Source organism: Cyprinodon variegatus, unplaced genomic scaffold, assembly GCF_000732505.1.
Source record: "Cyprinodon variegatus isolate N-32 unplaced genomic scaffold, C_variegatus-1.0 Scaffold545, whole genome shotgun sequence".
Lineage (NCBI taxonomy): Eukaryota > Metazoa > Chordata > Actinopteri > Cyprinodontiformes > Cyprinodontidae > Cyprinodon > Cyprinodon variegatus.
In genome coordinates, this window is record NW_015150998.1 from 259,494 (window position 1) to 274,582 (window position 15,089).

Below are 15,089 nucleotides of genomic sequence, written 5' to 3' on the forward strand. Positions count from 1 at the left end.
ATGTGTAAAAGAAAAGTTGCAAAACATGGTTTAATAATATATACAGCACCAACCAATAGATCTTCATCATCTTCAAAGTTATCATCATCTTCCTCCTCATCCACATCTCTCATGCACTCATCCGCCATTTTAGCAATGTCTTCCATGGGCAGAGGGCCTAAAATATAAAAACACGCAGTCATGTTTTAATGCTTTAAATAGCTGAATTCTTACATGTTCCCATCCTAGGAAATATTTGAAATTGTTAGTGAGAAATTGTATTTCTTTTAAAAACAATTGGTTAGGTAATAAATGTTATTTAATATACTTGATTTTGTGTTAGAAGTTGACATAAAAATGCTGCAATACGATTAAACGTTCAACATAAACTATAAAGTCCTAAATAAGTACATAAATAAGGTTTACATTTGACTATCTGCACCTGCTGTATTATGTAGTGTGTAATCTGTCATAATTATCATTTTACTGTGGGATATTTCCAGGTCTCAACTGCTTAATAAATCTGAAATGCACGGAAACAACCTGGACCAAGAAATATAATTGTGTATTTAACTGAAGGGAGCTGTAAGGTGGGGGTGGTCAATGGAGAGACCAAACTGGAGAGATTAAAGAAAGTATAGAAAATACTTATAAACTTCCCCCATGGCATGTCAAAAACTCTGCATCACAATGATAACACCAAACCAAAAAATACTGCATGTTTGCACCATATATATTTAATGCTCTGAACTTCCATATCAATCCATTTTTTTCTCTCACACTGTTTACGTTTGATTACTGTTGCACTTTATGGAATGGAAATGTTCATTTACTGACTGAAAAGCTGTACTAGACGAAATTTCATTTTGTATACACTATGTGTGTATAAAATGACAATAAAAGTCGTAAAGGCACATTTAAACGTTTCTGGTAGGATTTTCAGTGGCAATGCTTTTAAAGATGGAGGATCTTAAATGGTGAAAAACTGCTAAGTCTACAGTTGCTTTGGAAAATATTTATAATCTATTGTATTCTAGCATTTTTAAAACAAAGATTTTTTAACTAATAAATATATTTTTTTGTAGATGTGGTAATATACTGTGTTTATCCCATTAGCTTGAATGCTGACTTGTATCCTGTACTGTCTATCAGGACACTTGTGAGCCTGATAGACAGTACTTTAACTTGTGACTGTGACTTTTACTTCAAGCTAAATGTGGACGGGATAGCAGGTAAACACCAGAGGATTCATGTTACATTGTATATAATGTAGACTAAGTGGCATCGGCTTTCTGTTCTACGCCAGATCAATGCAATTACGCTCTATATTCACATTGCTTGTACTACACATGCAAGCATGTATAGGAGATATGGCTTTCAGCTCCTTCAGGAGGGGAGGGGGAGCAGGGTTGGGAGCTAATGGGGTTACATTTCAAAATCTCCTTAGCTTACAAGTACAGAGGTGAGTCTCAAATAAATGATGTCATGGCTCGGTTTTCTACACAAAATAAAATACAACACTTTTATCTAAAATTTGCAATTGCAAAGTTTACCTGCAAAACCAAAACACAACTATATATTTAAAAATACTCAAAAACAACTACAAAAGAAAGTAAAACCAACTAGAAAAATGTCTACAATGAGCTCAGCCAGATTTAAACTATAAACAGAGTTCAACAAGCACTGTCTGATCCAGGTAATATTATAATTCAGATCTCTGAAATCTCAGTCTCTTCATGGAAACTTTGGATCCAGGAATTAAATTTCATTTTTTAATTTAACCCAAAACATTTACATTTGGAAATGTGAATTTTTTATCATATATTCTTCTGCAGTAGTCTGATCATTCAGGTCCATTGTAAATGCACCCAAACATCAGGAGGTCTTTAATCAATCAATAAAAGAAATGGGACCATCGGCATAAAACTCATGGTTGTTGCAGATTAAAGAACAGAGGACTACACAGATGTTCCAACTGTTTGAAGGTAATCATTGCTTTACAAGATGTATGATGTTGCTTGCTTTTAAGAGGTAAACCAGTTTGATATTGTTTGTTTTGAAGGTAGAGCATTACGCTTTGTTTAGACCTATTATCAACAATCATCCAAGGATATATGATCCATGGCCATGGATAGATTCAAACAGATTTCCATAAAACCACCTTAAGAAAAAGTTAGTTCAGCAGCATGGATGCAACTGGTACAAAGGAACCATGAGCTGATATTATAAAATTCCCATCAATTAAAAGATTTTTAAAAATGAAATTATGGACATTTTTAAAAACCACCACTGCTGCAGGGTAATTTAAAACAAACAAGTATGAGTGGGAATGTTCTGAAAGAATATTTTTTGTTTTCAAATCTAATGAGCTTCAAAAATCGGTTATTGGCCGTAACAGAAATATCACTATACTGTGTGATGGAGGAAGGAGAAATACAAGAAATGTTTGAGCTCTAGGCAAATGATCCAACGCTGTGAACATATATTATTAGCATAAAGAATTCAGTATGGCTGCTGCCATCAGGAACAAACAAATAAGCCAAACTTTTAACCAGATGTAAGAGTGTTACCAAATTCTAAGTTTTGAATGTGATACACATTTCTGATTAATATATATTACTAACTCAGGATAAAACATCAAGGTAAAATAACTATAACAAATATGAACAATGAATATTAAATGTTATTTGTTGTATCTCCATCAATCAGGTGAAATATCAATAACATAAAACAAAGAATATTTTTTAAAAAGATCAGAAATGTGTTTGTTTACATGATTTCATAAAAAAAACAAAAAAAACTGAGCTTACTTTTCCCCTTGGGTTTGACTCTTCCCTTTGTAATAACTGTATTTCCAGTAATAGCAGCAAGTTCAGCCTCCAGATCTGGGTCGTCCAGATTTTCATCCGCATCCATCATCATCTCTTCAGGGTTGAGGTCTACAAATAACCCCATCTAGAAAAGACACGTTTTCAGCTTTAACATTAAATCCCCCTGCTTGATGTGTTTCATGTTATTTTGGTTACCTGTTTGGCTGCTGCAGCGCCCTGTCCTTTGGGCATCGGCGCCTTCTTCTTTCTACCAAACATGTTTTTGTTGTGGTTTTGTTATTAAACACCTCCGCGGCAACCGTTTGATCCGAACTAGCCCTATAACGCAAAGAGCAATTAAAAATTAAATAGACACTTCCTTGCTATTCGTATTTTGGCTTCACTAGTTGAAATCATGTGAGCAGTTGTCAGGTGGCTCCCAACCTTCGCTGTGGGACAACGAGCTGCCAACTGACCAGAGCTGTAGCCGTTAGCTAAATATGCTACTTTCAACCAACTTAAAAAGTTGATTCAACACCATAAAACCTCTTTTTACCCTCACCCGCGATGACTATTTTAAAAATCACAGTTAAAAGGAAATTCCGTTGGGAATGTTTACCTGTTCATTCACCAGTTCATGAGATAGTTCTACCAACAGCTTTATTTCTGCGGTTTGACGTTGCTTGTTTGAATGCGCATGCGCAATGCGAGAGGGCGTCAGGCAGGACCGTTTTTCCCTGAATATTGTCTGACAGGCAGGAGAGCCTGAACGCTTTGTATTTGATTACATATAATTTTGATTTTCCTTTTTATTAGCCTACAATGGAATCTCAATTAATTGCGATATTAATTGGCCACTTAAAGCAATGGTTTAATAAGGGTACCATCACTGATAAATTCTCTCTTAGAGGCGTTACATCGTATTTTGTGACCCCCAGGGGGCGCTATATGACCTCTTTAAGTTTCGGTATGAGTCTTGAGACGTTAGTTTTAGTGTTAGATTTTTAAAGTTGTGGTTAAAGAGGGATAACTGTTAGAGTGCGGCACTAAGCTTTGCAACGGCACAGCAGTGGCATGGCTTTGTGAAAACGTAATGAGCCTATTAAAATCTTAAAACAGTGTTATAACTTCATGTTTTAAAATATCTTTTGATTTATATCTAATCTTTGTTAGTTTTCATTTTCATTTTGTGGATTTGTGAAACTGTGAAATTGACTAAGATCAATTTGATTTAGAATTGGCTTTGCTCTATTATTATAAAACATTTGTTCTATTTATCTTTATAGTATATTACCAATGTTTCTGTTTTTCATTAAGGGGAGTAGAAACACATTTCTCCCCACATAAAACAATGATACAGACTAATATGAATACATTCATAACAGGGTCATTACATAGATTTCAATCGTTTTGTTCATTTGGATGACTGAGGGATACAGTTAATAAAACCCCAACATTTACTTTGTGAATTTGATATAGTACGTTAAGGCTTATTTCAATAGGGGTATTTTGCTTCAGAAGTTAACTGTTAAACAGTATGCAATAAGAGTCTCCCTTCACAAAAGCCTATAAAGGTTGTGGCTAAAGAGGGCTTAATTCCAGCTTAAAGATGGAAATACTTTTACAAATTTTACTAATCAAATTAGTAAAATTTGAAAAAATGAAAAAGCTGCAAAGTATGAAAAACCCAGAGTGTCATATTTTAATATATTAAGAATAATTGCTAGTTGTATCAAAAAAAAACCATCTACCCCTATAAGCCAGTCATTTCACTATTAAGCCCTGGCTTCCTAAACAAGTTATAGTTTCAAGACATTGCATGAAAAGAGGCTTATGTAGGACTGACTCTCTGCTCAGGGCTCACCCTTCATTTCTGCAGGTGAAAAACTGGTGGCAGAGTTCAAAATGTAAACGTTCCTCAAAAACCCTTAAGGTGGTACGTAAAATGAAACTCATTTCAATAAAGCAAAACAAAGAATGGTTCATAGGTGGGAAACATGGTGTAACATCTATGCTATAAATACAGGTTTAACTTTTTTTGAACCAGCAGCAAAAAACATAATTTTCTAAAATACTTTAGATGTAATTAACCTCTAAAACACAGATGAAATTCAAACCTCTTTGCAAAAATGCTTATTTATTTATAACGTTTCTGCTATAAATGTTCTTACAAAAGGAATAACTGCTGTAACAAATACATATTCTGTAACATAACAAATATGATCATATAAAATCCTTCACTGTTATCAACCTTTAATTAACAGACATTTATAGCCTTAGCTTTAGTGCATATAAAACAACCGTCTCCATGCTTGGTTGAAAAACTACAGATCTCTGTTATTGCTGCTGAGCAGTTTGGGGTACGACGTGCCAATGGAGCGGCCATGCCGGTAGACCACAAACTCCAACACGTACTCGTCCACTTTCGCCACCACTGATGTCATCTTCTCAGTCGACATGAGGAAGATGATGGTGAACAGAGCAACCTCAAACTCTGGGCTGACGCCGATGAAGGAGCCGCCGATTGGCTTTACCAGACCCTTCCAGCTGAACTGCAGGTTCAGGACATGGTCATCCTCATCAGGCTATTAAAAAAGATTTAAGGTTTAGATATTTTAGACAGCTCAATTCGACACATGATGAAATTCACATTTACATAAATTTACATATTCTGTGATCAAAATACTTTTCACACACTAAAAATAGACTTTGTTAAATTATGAGAGGATTTGTTCAAACCGTTATGACTAGAGATGTTTTCTATTAATATCATGTCATAATCTCAGTATCAGGCTTCAAATATGAAATCTTCAAAACATGGAAACTATTTCGATTGAAGATGAATATATGAATATATGCTTAGAGGAAACGGAAATAGTCATGAAACCAACTTTTAAAAATGAGACGGGGCATAATATCAGGAAATAAAAATTTCTCCATACATTTGTTTCCCCTTTTCAATAGGAAAATACTTAAATTGAATTCCAAATGAATAAGAAACCTGCAGTACGTTCTTACTGTGTCTTTATTGTCCCTCGCTTTGTAGCCTTTGTAGTCAACATGGCCGTGCTTCTCCTGCAGGTAGAACTGCACCCAGTTGTGCAGACCCATGATCTCCTGGCCGTATTTAGTCTCTCCAACAAACACGTGCTCAAAGCCACACGAGTCTTCTCTAAAAGGAGTAAAACATGCATCTATTTTTCCTTTCTGTCCCAATTAAAAAACATTTCTGAAATGATTTCCCCTCATCTACAAGTTATGCAATTATACAATAACAGACACCAACCCTACATGCAATAGATCCTTTGATTTAAAAGTTGTGCAAACTTGACTTAAAAAAATACCAAAACCTATGTTGATTTTGGAGTTTCTCATTCCAAACATTTTGAATGAAAGCATTTTATAAATCTTTTAAAAATATTTTATATGCATTATATTTATATATTTTAAAAGAAAAAAAAAATAGTAAAAAAAAAAAAGAAAAACCTGCAGGATACATTCTGATTGTTATTCAATTGATAAACATGCCTATCTCACCCTCCAAGCTTTTCCTTTGGAGTAGCGCCCCCTGCTTTCAGAAACACTCACCCTCCACTCCTGTCTCTATGGTAGAGGCGAAACCAGATGTCATACAGCTGTCTCTTAAACTGTCCAGGGTCTGCAGGTGACTGGCCTTTCTTCACTAGATAGTTGTGAGCACACTGAGTAACAAAAAAAGAAGAAAAGTTATTATTTGGGCTTTTAAAAGTGATTTGCTGCAGTTAAAAAGCTTTTGCCAACTGACTGATTTAAGATGATATTTTGATCTTACAGTTCTGCAACATTATCAATACAAAATCCAAAGCTCTATACTGCACAGCAAAAAAAGCAAAGAAAATCAGATGATTCTTAATTGAATTATAAATTGAATTAATTTTTTACTTCAGTTGGTGTTCTGCACATATACGTAATTAAACAAATATATCCCATACCTCGAAAAAAATAGAATAATAAAAGAGCTATTAAAATCGATGTTTGCCCCAAAAAGGCATCACTTTAAGAATCAGACTTGTGTTTGATTTTTTTTTTTTTTTTTGCCATTTTAAAGCCCAGGATTATAGTATATTTTGCACAACAGTGCTTGGATGCATTGTAATGCATCCATGTATATACAGGTCCTTCTCAAAATATTAGCATTTTGATAATGTTCATTATTTTCCATAATGTAATGATAAAACTTGAACATTCATATATTTTAGATTCATTGCACACTAACTGAAATATTTCAGGTCTTTTATCGTCCTAATATGAATGATTTTGGCATACAGTACAGCTCATGAAAACCCCAAATTCCTATCTCACAAAATTTGCATATTATGAAAAAGGTCTCTAAACGAGCTATGCTCCTAATCGTCTGAATCAACAAATTAACTCTAAACACCTGCAAAAGATTCCTGAGGCCTTTAAAATCCCAGCCTAGTTCATCACTCAAAACCCCAATCATGGGTAAGACTGCCGACCTGACTGCTGTCCAGAATGCCATCATAGACACCCTCAAGCAAGAGGGTATGACACACAAAGATATTTCTGAATGAATAGGCTGTTCCCAGAGTGCTTTATCAAGGCACCTCAGTGGGAAGTCTGTGGGAAGGAAAAAGTGTGGTAGAAAACGCTGCACAACGAGAAGAGGTGACCGGACCCTGAGGAAGATTGTGGAGAAGGGCCGATTCCAGACCCTGGGGAACCTGTGGAAGCAGTGGACTGAGTCTGGAGTAGAAACATCCAGAGCCACCGTGCACAGGTGTGAGCAGGAAATGGGCTACAGGTGCTGTATTCCCCAGGTCAAGCAGCTTTTGAACCAGAAACAGCGCCAGAGGCGCATGACCTGGGCTACAAAGAAGCAGCACTGGACTGTTGCTCAGTTTTGCATGTCATTAGGAAATCAAGGTGCCAGAGTCTGGAGGAAGACTGGGGAGAAGGAAATGCCAGAAGTCCAGTGTCAAGAACCCACAGTCAGTGATGCTCTGGGGTACCATGTCAGCTGCTGGTGTTGGTCCACTGTGTTTCATCAAGAGCAGGGTCAATGCAGCCACCCATCAGGAGATTTTGGAGCACTTCATGCTTCCATCTGCTGAAAAGCTTTATGGAGATGAAGACATTTTTTTTCAGCACGACCTGGCACCTGCTCACAGAACCAAAACCACTGCTAAATGGTTTACTGACCATGCTATCACTGTGCTCAATTGGCCTGCCAACACTCCTGACCTGAACCCCAAAGAGAATATGTGGGATATTGTGAAGAGAAAGTTGAGAGACGCAAGACCCAACACTGTGGATGAGCTAAAGGCCGCTATCGAAGCATCCTGGGCCTCCATAACACCTCAGCAGTGCCACAGGCTGATTGCCTCCATGCCACGCCGCATTCAAGCAGTCATTTCTGCAAAAGGATTCCCAACCAAGTATTGAGTGCATAACTGTACATAATTATGTGAAGGTTGACTTTTTTTGTATTAAGAACACTTTTCTTGAAATATGCTAATTTTGTGAGATAGGAATTTTGGGTTTTCATGAGCTGTATACCAAAATCATCCGTATAAAGACAAAAAAAGACTTGAAATATTCCAGTTAGTGTGCAATGAATCTAAAATATATGAATATTCAAGTTTTATCATTACATTAGGGAAAATAATTAACTTTATCACAATATGATAATATTTTCAGAAGGATGTATATACACATGTTCTCTTTACTCTGGTAGTTTTAATTCCCTTTGCAAATCTTTGACTCTTTAAAGATTTCCCCCCGATGTACATGTCAAAAAGCGGTTGTACCTTCATGACATCAGTCTCCATGATGGCATCAATAAAGACCCTGTTCTCCTGAAGCTCCTCAGAGGTGACCATCTCTGACACGCCAGTAGACATCTCATAGTTGTCCAGCAGATTGATAAAATCTGCATTGAAAAGGAACAGATATTATAAAAGCAAAGTAAAAAAAAAAAAAACGATTATAGTGAGAAAAAAAATATTACACAGAAGACTTAGTTAAGTTGATACTAACGTGAAAATGTCTCAATGCTCTTCAGTTTGTCCTCGTTAACATATGCAAAGAGAGGAGCGTGGGCCCGATCTCGAGCGTAGTTACTGCCCTGAGCCACGTAACCTGCTTTCCCCTGAGAATACAAAAACAAAATAAGGAAAAGGTAACAGAGCAGAAATATCATCACACACAACTCTCGCAAAACTAATTTACGATCCAGTCATCAAACCCATTCCCAAGAAATTAAGTGTGCACTCCCATTATGATTTAAAAGACCAATCACGTAGCCCAAGCACAACAAAGGGCTCCAACAGAGACTTGCAATCTCCTCAACTTTGTCCTGAGAATTTTAAACCTTAAATTTGCTTGCATGGTATAGAAAGCGCTTGAAGGACTTGCACCAACACAATTAAGAGAATTCATAAAACTGAAATCCTCTTCTAGAAAAGCCCCTGTCTACTGTTGAGGAGACTGAAGTGCCCTTCAAACGGACCACCTTTGGCCAGATAGTTCTTTCAGTCAGGAGCTGTAACATCTGTAGCATCCCTCTCACTGTCAGAGAATCCTCCACTTTTATCACATTCAGAACTCTGTTAAAAAAAAANTTCAAGTTTTATCATTACATTAGGGAAAATAATTAACTTTATCACAATATGATAATATTTTCAGAAGGATGTATATACACATGTTCTCTTTACTCTGGTAGTTTTAATTCCCTTTGCAAATCTTTGACTCTTTAAAGATTTCCCCCCGATGTACATGTCAAAAAGCGGTTGTACCTTCATGACATCAGTCTCCATGATGGCATCAATAAAGACCCTGTTCTCCTGAAGCTCCTCAGAGGTGACCATCTCTGACACGCCAGTAGACATCTCATAGTTGTCCAGCAGATTGATAAAATCTGCATTGAAAAGGAACAGATATTATAAAAGCAAAGTAAAAAAAAAAAAAACGATTATAGTGAGAAAAAAAATATTACACAGAAGACTTAGTTAAGTTGATACTAACGTGAAAATGTCTCAATGCTCTTCAGTTTGTCCTCGTTAACATATGCAAAGAGAGGAGCGTGGGCCCGATCTCGAGCGTAGTTACTGCCCTGAGCCACGTAACCCGCTTTCCCCTGAGAATACAAAAACAAAATAAGGAAAAGGTAACAGAGCAGAAATATCATCACACACAACTCTCGCAAAACTAATTTACGATCCAGTCATCAAACCCATTCCCAAGAAATTACGTGTGCACTCCCATTATGATTTAAAAGACCAATCACGTAGCCCAAGCACAACAAAGGGCTCCAACAGAGACTTGCAATCTCCTCAACTTTGTCCTGAGAATTTTAAACCTTAAATTTGCTTGCATGGTATAGAAAGCGCTTGAAGGACTTGCACCAACACAATTAAGAGAATTCATAAAACTGAAATCCTCTTCTAGAAAAGCCCCTGTCTACTGTTGAGGAGACTGAAGTGCCCTTCAAACGGACCACCTTTGGCCAGATAGTTCTTTCAGTCAGGAGCTGTAACATCTGTAGCATCCCTCTCACTGTCAGAGAATCCTCCACTTTTATCACATTCAGAACTCTGTTAAAAAAAAACTGGTAACAATCAAATCAAATCAACAATGTACTCATTAGACCTTACCGATCTCCTGGTGCATGACTAAGCCAAATGTCAGGATCGGACGTTGCTTTGTAAATATCTACACATATCTATGCTAATGTCTCTGATCTATATGATCTGCCCTTGTTTTTTTAATTGTCTGTTTGTTTAATAATTGTTGTCGGGATTATACAGATTGCCCAGAGTCAACAGTTGAAAACTAGCTTCATAGTTAACACTGACATATTTATTGAAATCTTCATTAATGTGTACTGTCCCTGAAATATAAACAAATAAATAAGTTCAGAACCAAAAACAACCTCAAACCCTGTGAGTTTAGCATTCTCCACCTTCCCACCTCCTCTGACCAGTTATTCACCATCAACCTATCTTTTCCCAAAGCAGAACCCAGGAAGATCCTGCCAGACACCTTTTCCTGTTCTGTATTAAATAAAGCTTTTCATTAACCAAACTTACTGTCTCCGGGGTTACCCTGATTCAGAGTTGTTCTTTTCGAAATATGACACTGACAGTTTTTGACACATTCTTAGTCTCTTTGTACATCCTATTAGCAATCAACCGCTCCAGACAGCACTCTGTCTTAATATCCAACTACTAAGGATGAATGATCACAAGAACAAAAAATGTATTTCCATCACCAGAATTAGGTTTCCGTTAACTTTGTGCCCTTTAAATTGCAACAGCTCAGATGATATTACATAGGTTCTGAAGCTGATCTGTTTGATGCCAGGTGGGTTTTTCCACCAGTCTTGAGTTACTTTGGAGGACTGACCTGGAGAGAAATTCTGTAATCAGTCCCCGGCTTTAGACGGTTTGTGTCCAGACGCCATAGTTCATTTAGCACCTCTGTCAGCTCCCGGTTAGCCTGTCGACTGTCGGATGAACAAGAAAACACATTACTAGTTTCCATTGCTTAAATTTTCAATATAAGATCCAGCTCCAGCTCCATTATATGCTTTGAACAAATATCTTAAAAGACCATTATTAGAGGAAATAACTTTGAAAAAAACATACAATATCTGAATAAACCCTCACAATACCAGAATCTGCCTTAATGCAATTGTATCATTGAATCAAATAATAAAAAATATAGATCATTTTCTTTTCACATGAAACAACTTAAGTTTGGTCAGTATGCTTAAATCTTTATCAAGAAAAGGTAATGGAAACCAGACTGGCCTTGGCATGACATCAGTTTAAAGAGACTAGAGATACCAATCAGACAGAGCAAACCCAGGTGCTTTATGCCTATGTGGTAAATGACTTGATAAAGACCAGGTGTTGCAGCAAAAACCTGGAAGCATATCAGTGAGGCAAGAAAAAAGCATGAAGCATTAGTAAATCCAGCTGGTTTTTTTTAAGACATATATTATTGAACAAAAAAAGCATAATAAAATCCAAGGGCCACAGCATACAGCTAAGGAATAGCCACGAAAAAGATTAAAGCAGAATTATTTTGCTAAATTATTTTTTTAATATCTTGAATCACTGTTCATTATCCAAAAATGTTGACAGTGTAGCACAGCTCCAAAACACAGCTGTTACCTACACTAACAACATAGATGTTAAAAGTACTTTACTTAAGTAAAAGTACAGATACCTGTGTAAAAAGACTTGTAAAAGTAATGATTGAACTCCTTTACCTAAGTTGAATTAGAAAATTACAGGTTCTGCATTATATTGAAGCACAAAATCAAAATGTTTTTGGCTTAAGATAACTTCTAAATTCTTAAAAACAGTTTTATGCACAGAAAGTGGATTCATTTTCCTCTTTTACTCACAATGCTGGTAGAGAAAACTATATATTGACACAATTTAGTTTTGTTCTAAATTGAAATTTCAGACAGGATCAAATAGATTGATCTGAACAAAGGTCCTGCTTGAATACTTTTAGAGCGACTCTTAGTCCTGATCAGAAAGACAGTCTGTCTGAAGGGGAAAAAACATGCATAAACACAGCAGAAAGTCTCATCTTACATCCTTATGTCTACACAATAAACAGTTTGGAATCTAAAATCTTGTATAAACAGGAAGTATAAATGTTGTACAGGAAAGTGAGTGGGATTCACAGCATTAAAGTTGCAAAAGGCAGAATGAATAGATGTTATGAGTCTCAGAATCAGCTGCAACGTTTTTCAGCCCCCAGTTCAGATCCGTGTTTATCTATAAACACCTGAGCTCCAACTGAACAGATTATCCTTGGGCTCTTTATTTTCCTCATTTTGTTGCAGCCCGTTATCAATATGCATAGAAGTAACAAGCCAGTTTTGAGAAAATAAGGAGTAGAAAGTACAGATATTTGTTTTTTAAATGTACTAAGTTAAAGTAAACAGTCCTCTGGAAAATAAATACTTAAGTAAAGTATAGGTGACGAAAAAAGCTACTTAAGTAAAGAAAGAAAGTATTTAATTGGACAAGAAGCGCAGATCCTCGTTGTGACTCTGAAGGAGCTGCAGTTGACCAGATGCAAGACTAAACTGTATTTATGCACTCCTCTAATCTGACTATTTTGGGAAGAGTGGCAAAAAAGAAAGCCATGGGAAACCCAGAAAACATTTGGAGAAAGGTGCTCTGATGAGACCATATTAGAACACTGTGTGTGGAGCGTAAATTAAACGATTACAAATAATCTCCATTGTGAAACACAGTGGTAGTAACATGATGCTGTGGGAATTTAAATTTTTTGGGTGGGGATTTGTCCTTAAAGCAGACTTAACAGGAGCATGGATGGCACTAATACAGAGCAAACCTAGGAAAAAAACATTTGGAGGCAGTAAAACCCTGGATAGTTTCAATCCACTGGGAGACAATAGAATGGCTTTGATCAAAGCATATCCGTGTGTTCCAGTGATTCAGTCAAAGTACAAACCAGAATCTAATCAGGAATCTACTGAAAGACATTACAATTGATCTACACAGAGCCTCATCATCAAATCCAACGGATGTTGGCCTATTTTACTAAGATAAATTGGCTAACGAACAGCTTTTCTCCTCTTAGTGATTGAACAAAATATGTGACTCAGAGAAGGCAAGCATTTTGTGGTTCTTTTTGTCTATCAAAAACAACCTAAGAAAAAAACACTGATTACTGTTACAGCATCATACGAATTGTCCAAGGAATTTAAATGCATCTGTAGTTTCAGTTTTCATGTTTTGAACAGGTGAGAGCAACCTTTTGTGTGACTGGAGTAAAGCCAGTTTGTTTTCAGTGTTTAAAATAAAAACCAAAAAAAAAAAAAAAAGTTTTGGAAAAAGGCTTACTAACAATAGCAAATTCCCGGATACCATAAAATGCATAATCTACTGCTATATGGGGTGATCCTGTAGCATAATGCAACCTTTGTGATAAAAGAGGAAGTCTTAACTGGTTAATTTTACAAATAGAGGGTTGGGGGGAAGCTCTTATGATTGTTGAGGAAATCCCCTCTCTTGTTTCAGTCAGTTACCTTGGAAACACCATGCTGATAACCATGAGGTATTCATCTAATTTTCAATGCAAGACCTTTTTTTTATTATCGCTGTTTCCAAGTACTTTGTGTTCATGTTTTATTGGAATAAATGCAATGGCAGAGTGGACATCCCAAATCAACATTAGGAAAACTCATGCATTACCCTTTTTTAATCTTATAACAATATAATGAGCTCCCAGATGGCGTTCTCTGCACTGTCTTTATCTGGAACTGTAGATAATCAGTCATAAATGTGTAATAAAACCACACTGTCAATGCCATGTAAGAGCTGTAGATGGTGAGTAAGAACCAGATGACAGGAAGGAGCAAAAATAAAAAAAAAACTTCTCTGTTCTTTCTTTGGCTCTGAAAATGGCAGCATAGGAAATAAAATCAACTATGTCCTGTGTTGTATAATGAAACCCACTAATTAGTACCAGATCCTGCAGCAGCAATCGACAGCAGCTCTGATCCCTGCATGAAATATCCACATATTTAGAGCTTAATGGTTGTACTTTATTGTTATATATATAGTTATAGCCCCGATGAGAAAGCTAGTTTGGCTTAAAGGAAAAACATCCCTAAAAAGGAGTGTCATCTTACAGCTTTTTAATATGTCTACATTTAAAAGTTTTTTGAATTTTAAAGCTTTTACCAACTAAAAGTTTATTAAACATTAACATGTTTATGAGAAATTAAAAACGATGATAGAAAGAAATGCAGGTTTGATTTGAAAGCTTACCCGTTAGCCATGGTTTCTTTTTAGTGGAAGATTTGACTCCTGACTACTTCTGACTTTGTCTCAGAGCAGAACAGTTATCTGAGCCTTCAATCATGACGTATGTACAGACATTAGCCAATCACAAGTGTCAAATGTGGCATATCCCTCCCTTTCCCGAGTCATTAAGTGGGCGGGTTTGTTTCTGACTTAGGCGCTTCTGTAACCAATATTTACATCCTTCAATAAAAGCAACAGACAAAAGATACATTCTTTTTTATAGTAAAGCCATGGTCTTAAGCTCAAATCCAAACTATGAAACATAGATTGTAATACAAAACAAATGTAAACCACAAGGCTCTTTGATGAAAAAAGGGTCCAGTATGTTTTTTTTTTTTTAAACAGTTTTTCACGGTACAGAAAATAGATTTAAATGAAAATGTGTGGGATAAACTGCACATGAGGTAAGGGGGAAATGCCATTCATCTATTTTCACATG

General features: G+C 36.3%; 2 protein-coding genes across 3 annotated transcripts in view; both read right to left on the reverse strand.

Moving 5' to 3' along the window:
- Positions 1 to 3,477, reverse strand: part of cc2d1b (coiled-coil and C2 domain containing 1B) — a 27,095-nt gene extending 23,618 nt beyond the window's left edge. Inside the window, exons 1-4 of one of the 2 annotated variants that reach the window (XM_015391537.1) lie at positions 3,409 to 3,477; positions 3,006 to 3,128; positions 2,790 to 2,934; positions 54 to 157 (exon numbers count right to left, since the gene is read on the reverse strand). In XM_015391537.1, the coding sequence (XP_015247023.1) occupies positions 54 to 157; positions 2,790 to 2,934; positions 3,006 to 3,068 (312 nt within the window). In that variant the 5' untranslated portion in view covers positions 3,069 to 3,128; positions 3,409 to 3,477. The other variant, XM_015391538.1, reaches the window with a different exon arrangement.
- Positions 3,478 to 5,108: 1,631 nt separating this feature from the next.
- On the reverse strand, positions 5,109 to 14,725 carry LOC107095425 (poly(U)-specific endoribonuclease-C-like). Its single transcript, XM_015391517.1, has 7 exons — positions 14,615 to 14,725; positions 11,196 to 11,295; positions 9,816 to 9,927; positions 9,587 to 9,708; positions 6,378 to 6,490; positions 5,808 to 5,961; positions 5,109 to 5,374 (listed from the first exon to the last, which is right to left on the reverse strand). The coding sequence occupies exons 1-7, from the start codon at positions 14,623 to 14,625 to the stop codon at positions 5,114 to 5,116; spliced, it is 873 nt and encodes a 290-aa protein (XP_015247003.1). The 5' UTR covers positions 14,626 to 14,725; the 3' UTR covers positions 5,109 to 5,113.
- Between the last annotated feature and the right edge of the window lie 364 nt (positions 14,726 to 15,089).

Excerpts from the sequence above, each read along its gene's own strand:
- LOC107095425 (XM_015391517.1), bottom strand. Across the intron at positions 5,962-6,377 it reads CATAGAGACAGGAGTGGAGG|AGAAGACTCGTGTGGCTTTG; the intron begins GTGAGTGTTTCT and ends TACTCCTTTTAG. Across the intron at positions 5,375-5,807 it reads CGAGGGACAATAAAGACACA|CCTGATGAGGATGACCATGT; the intron begins GTAAGAACGTAC and ends CTTTTTTAATAG.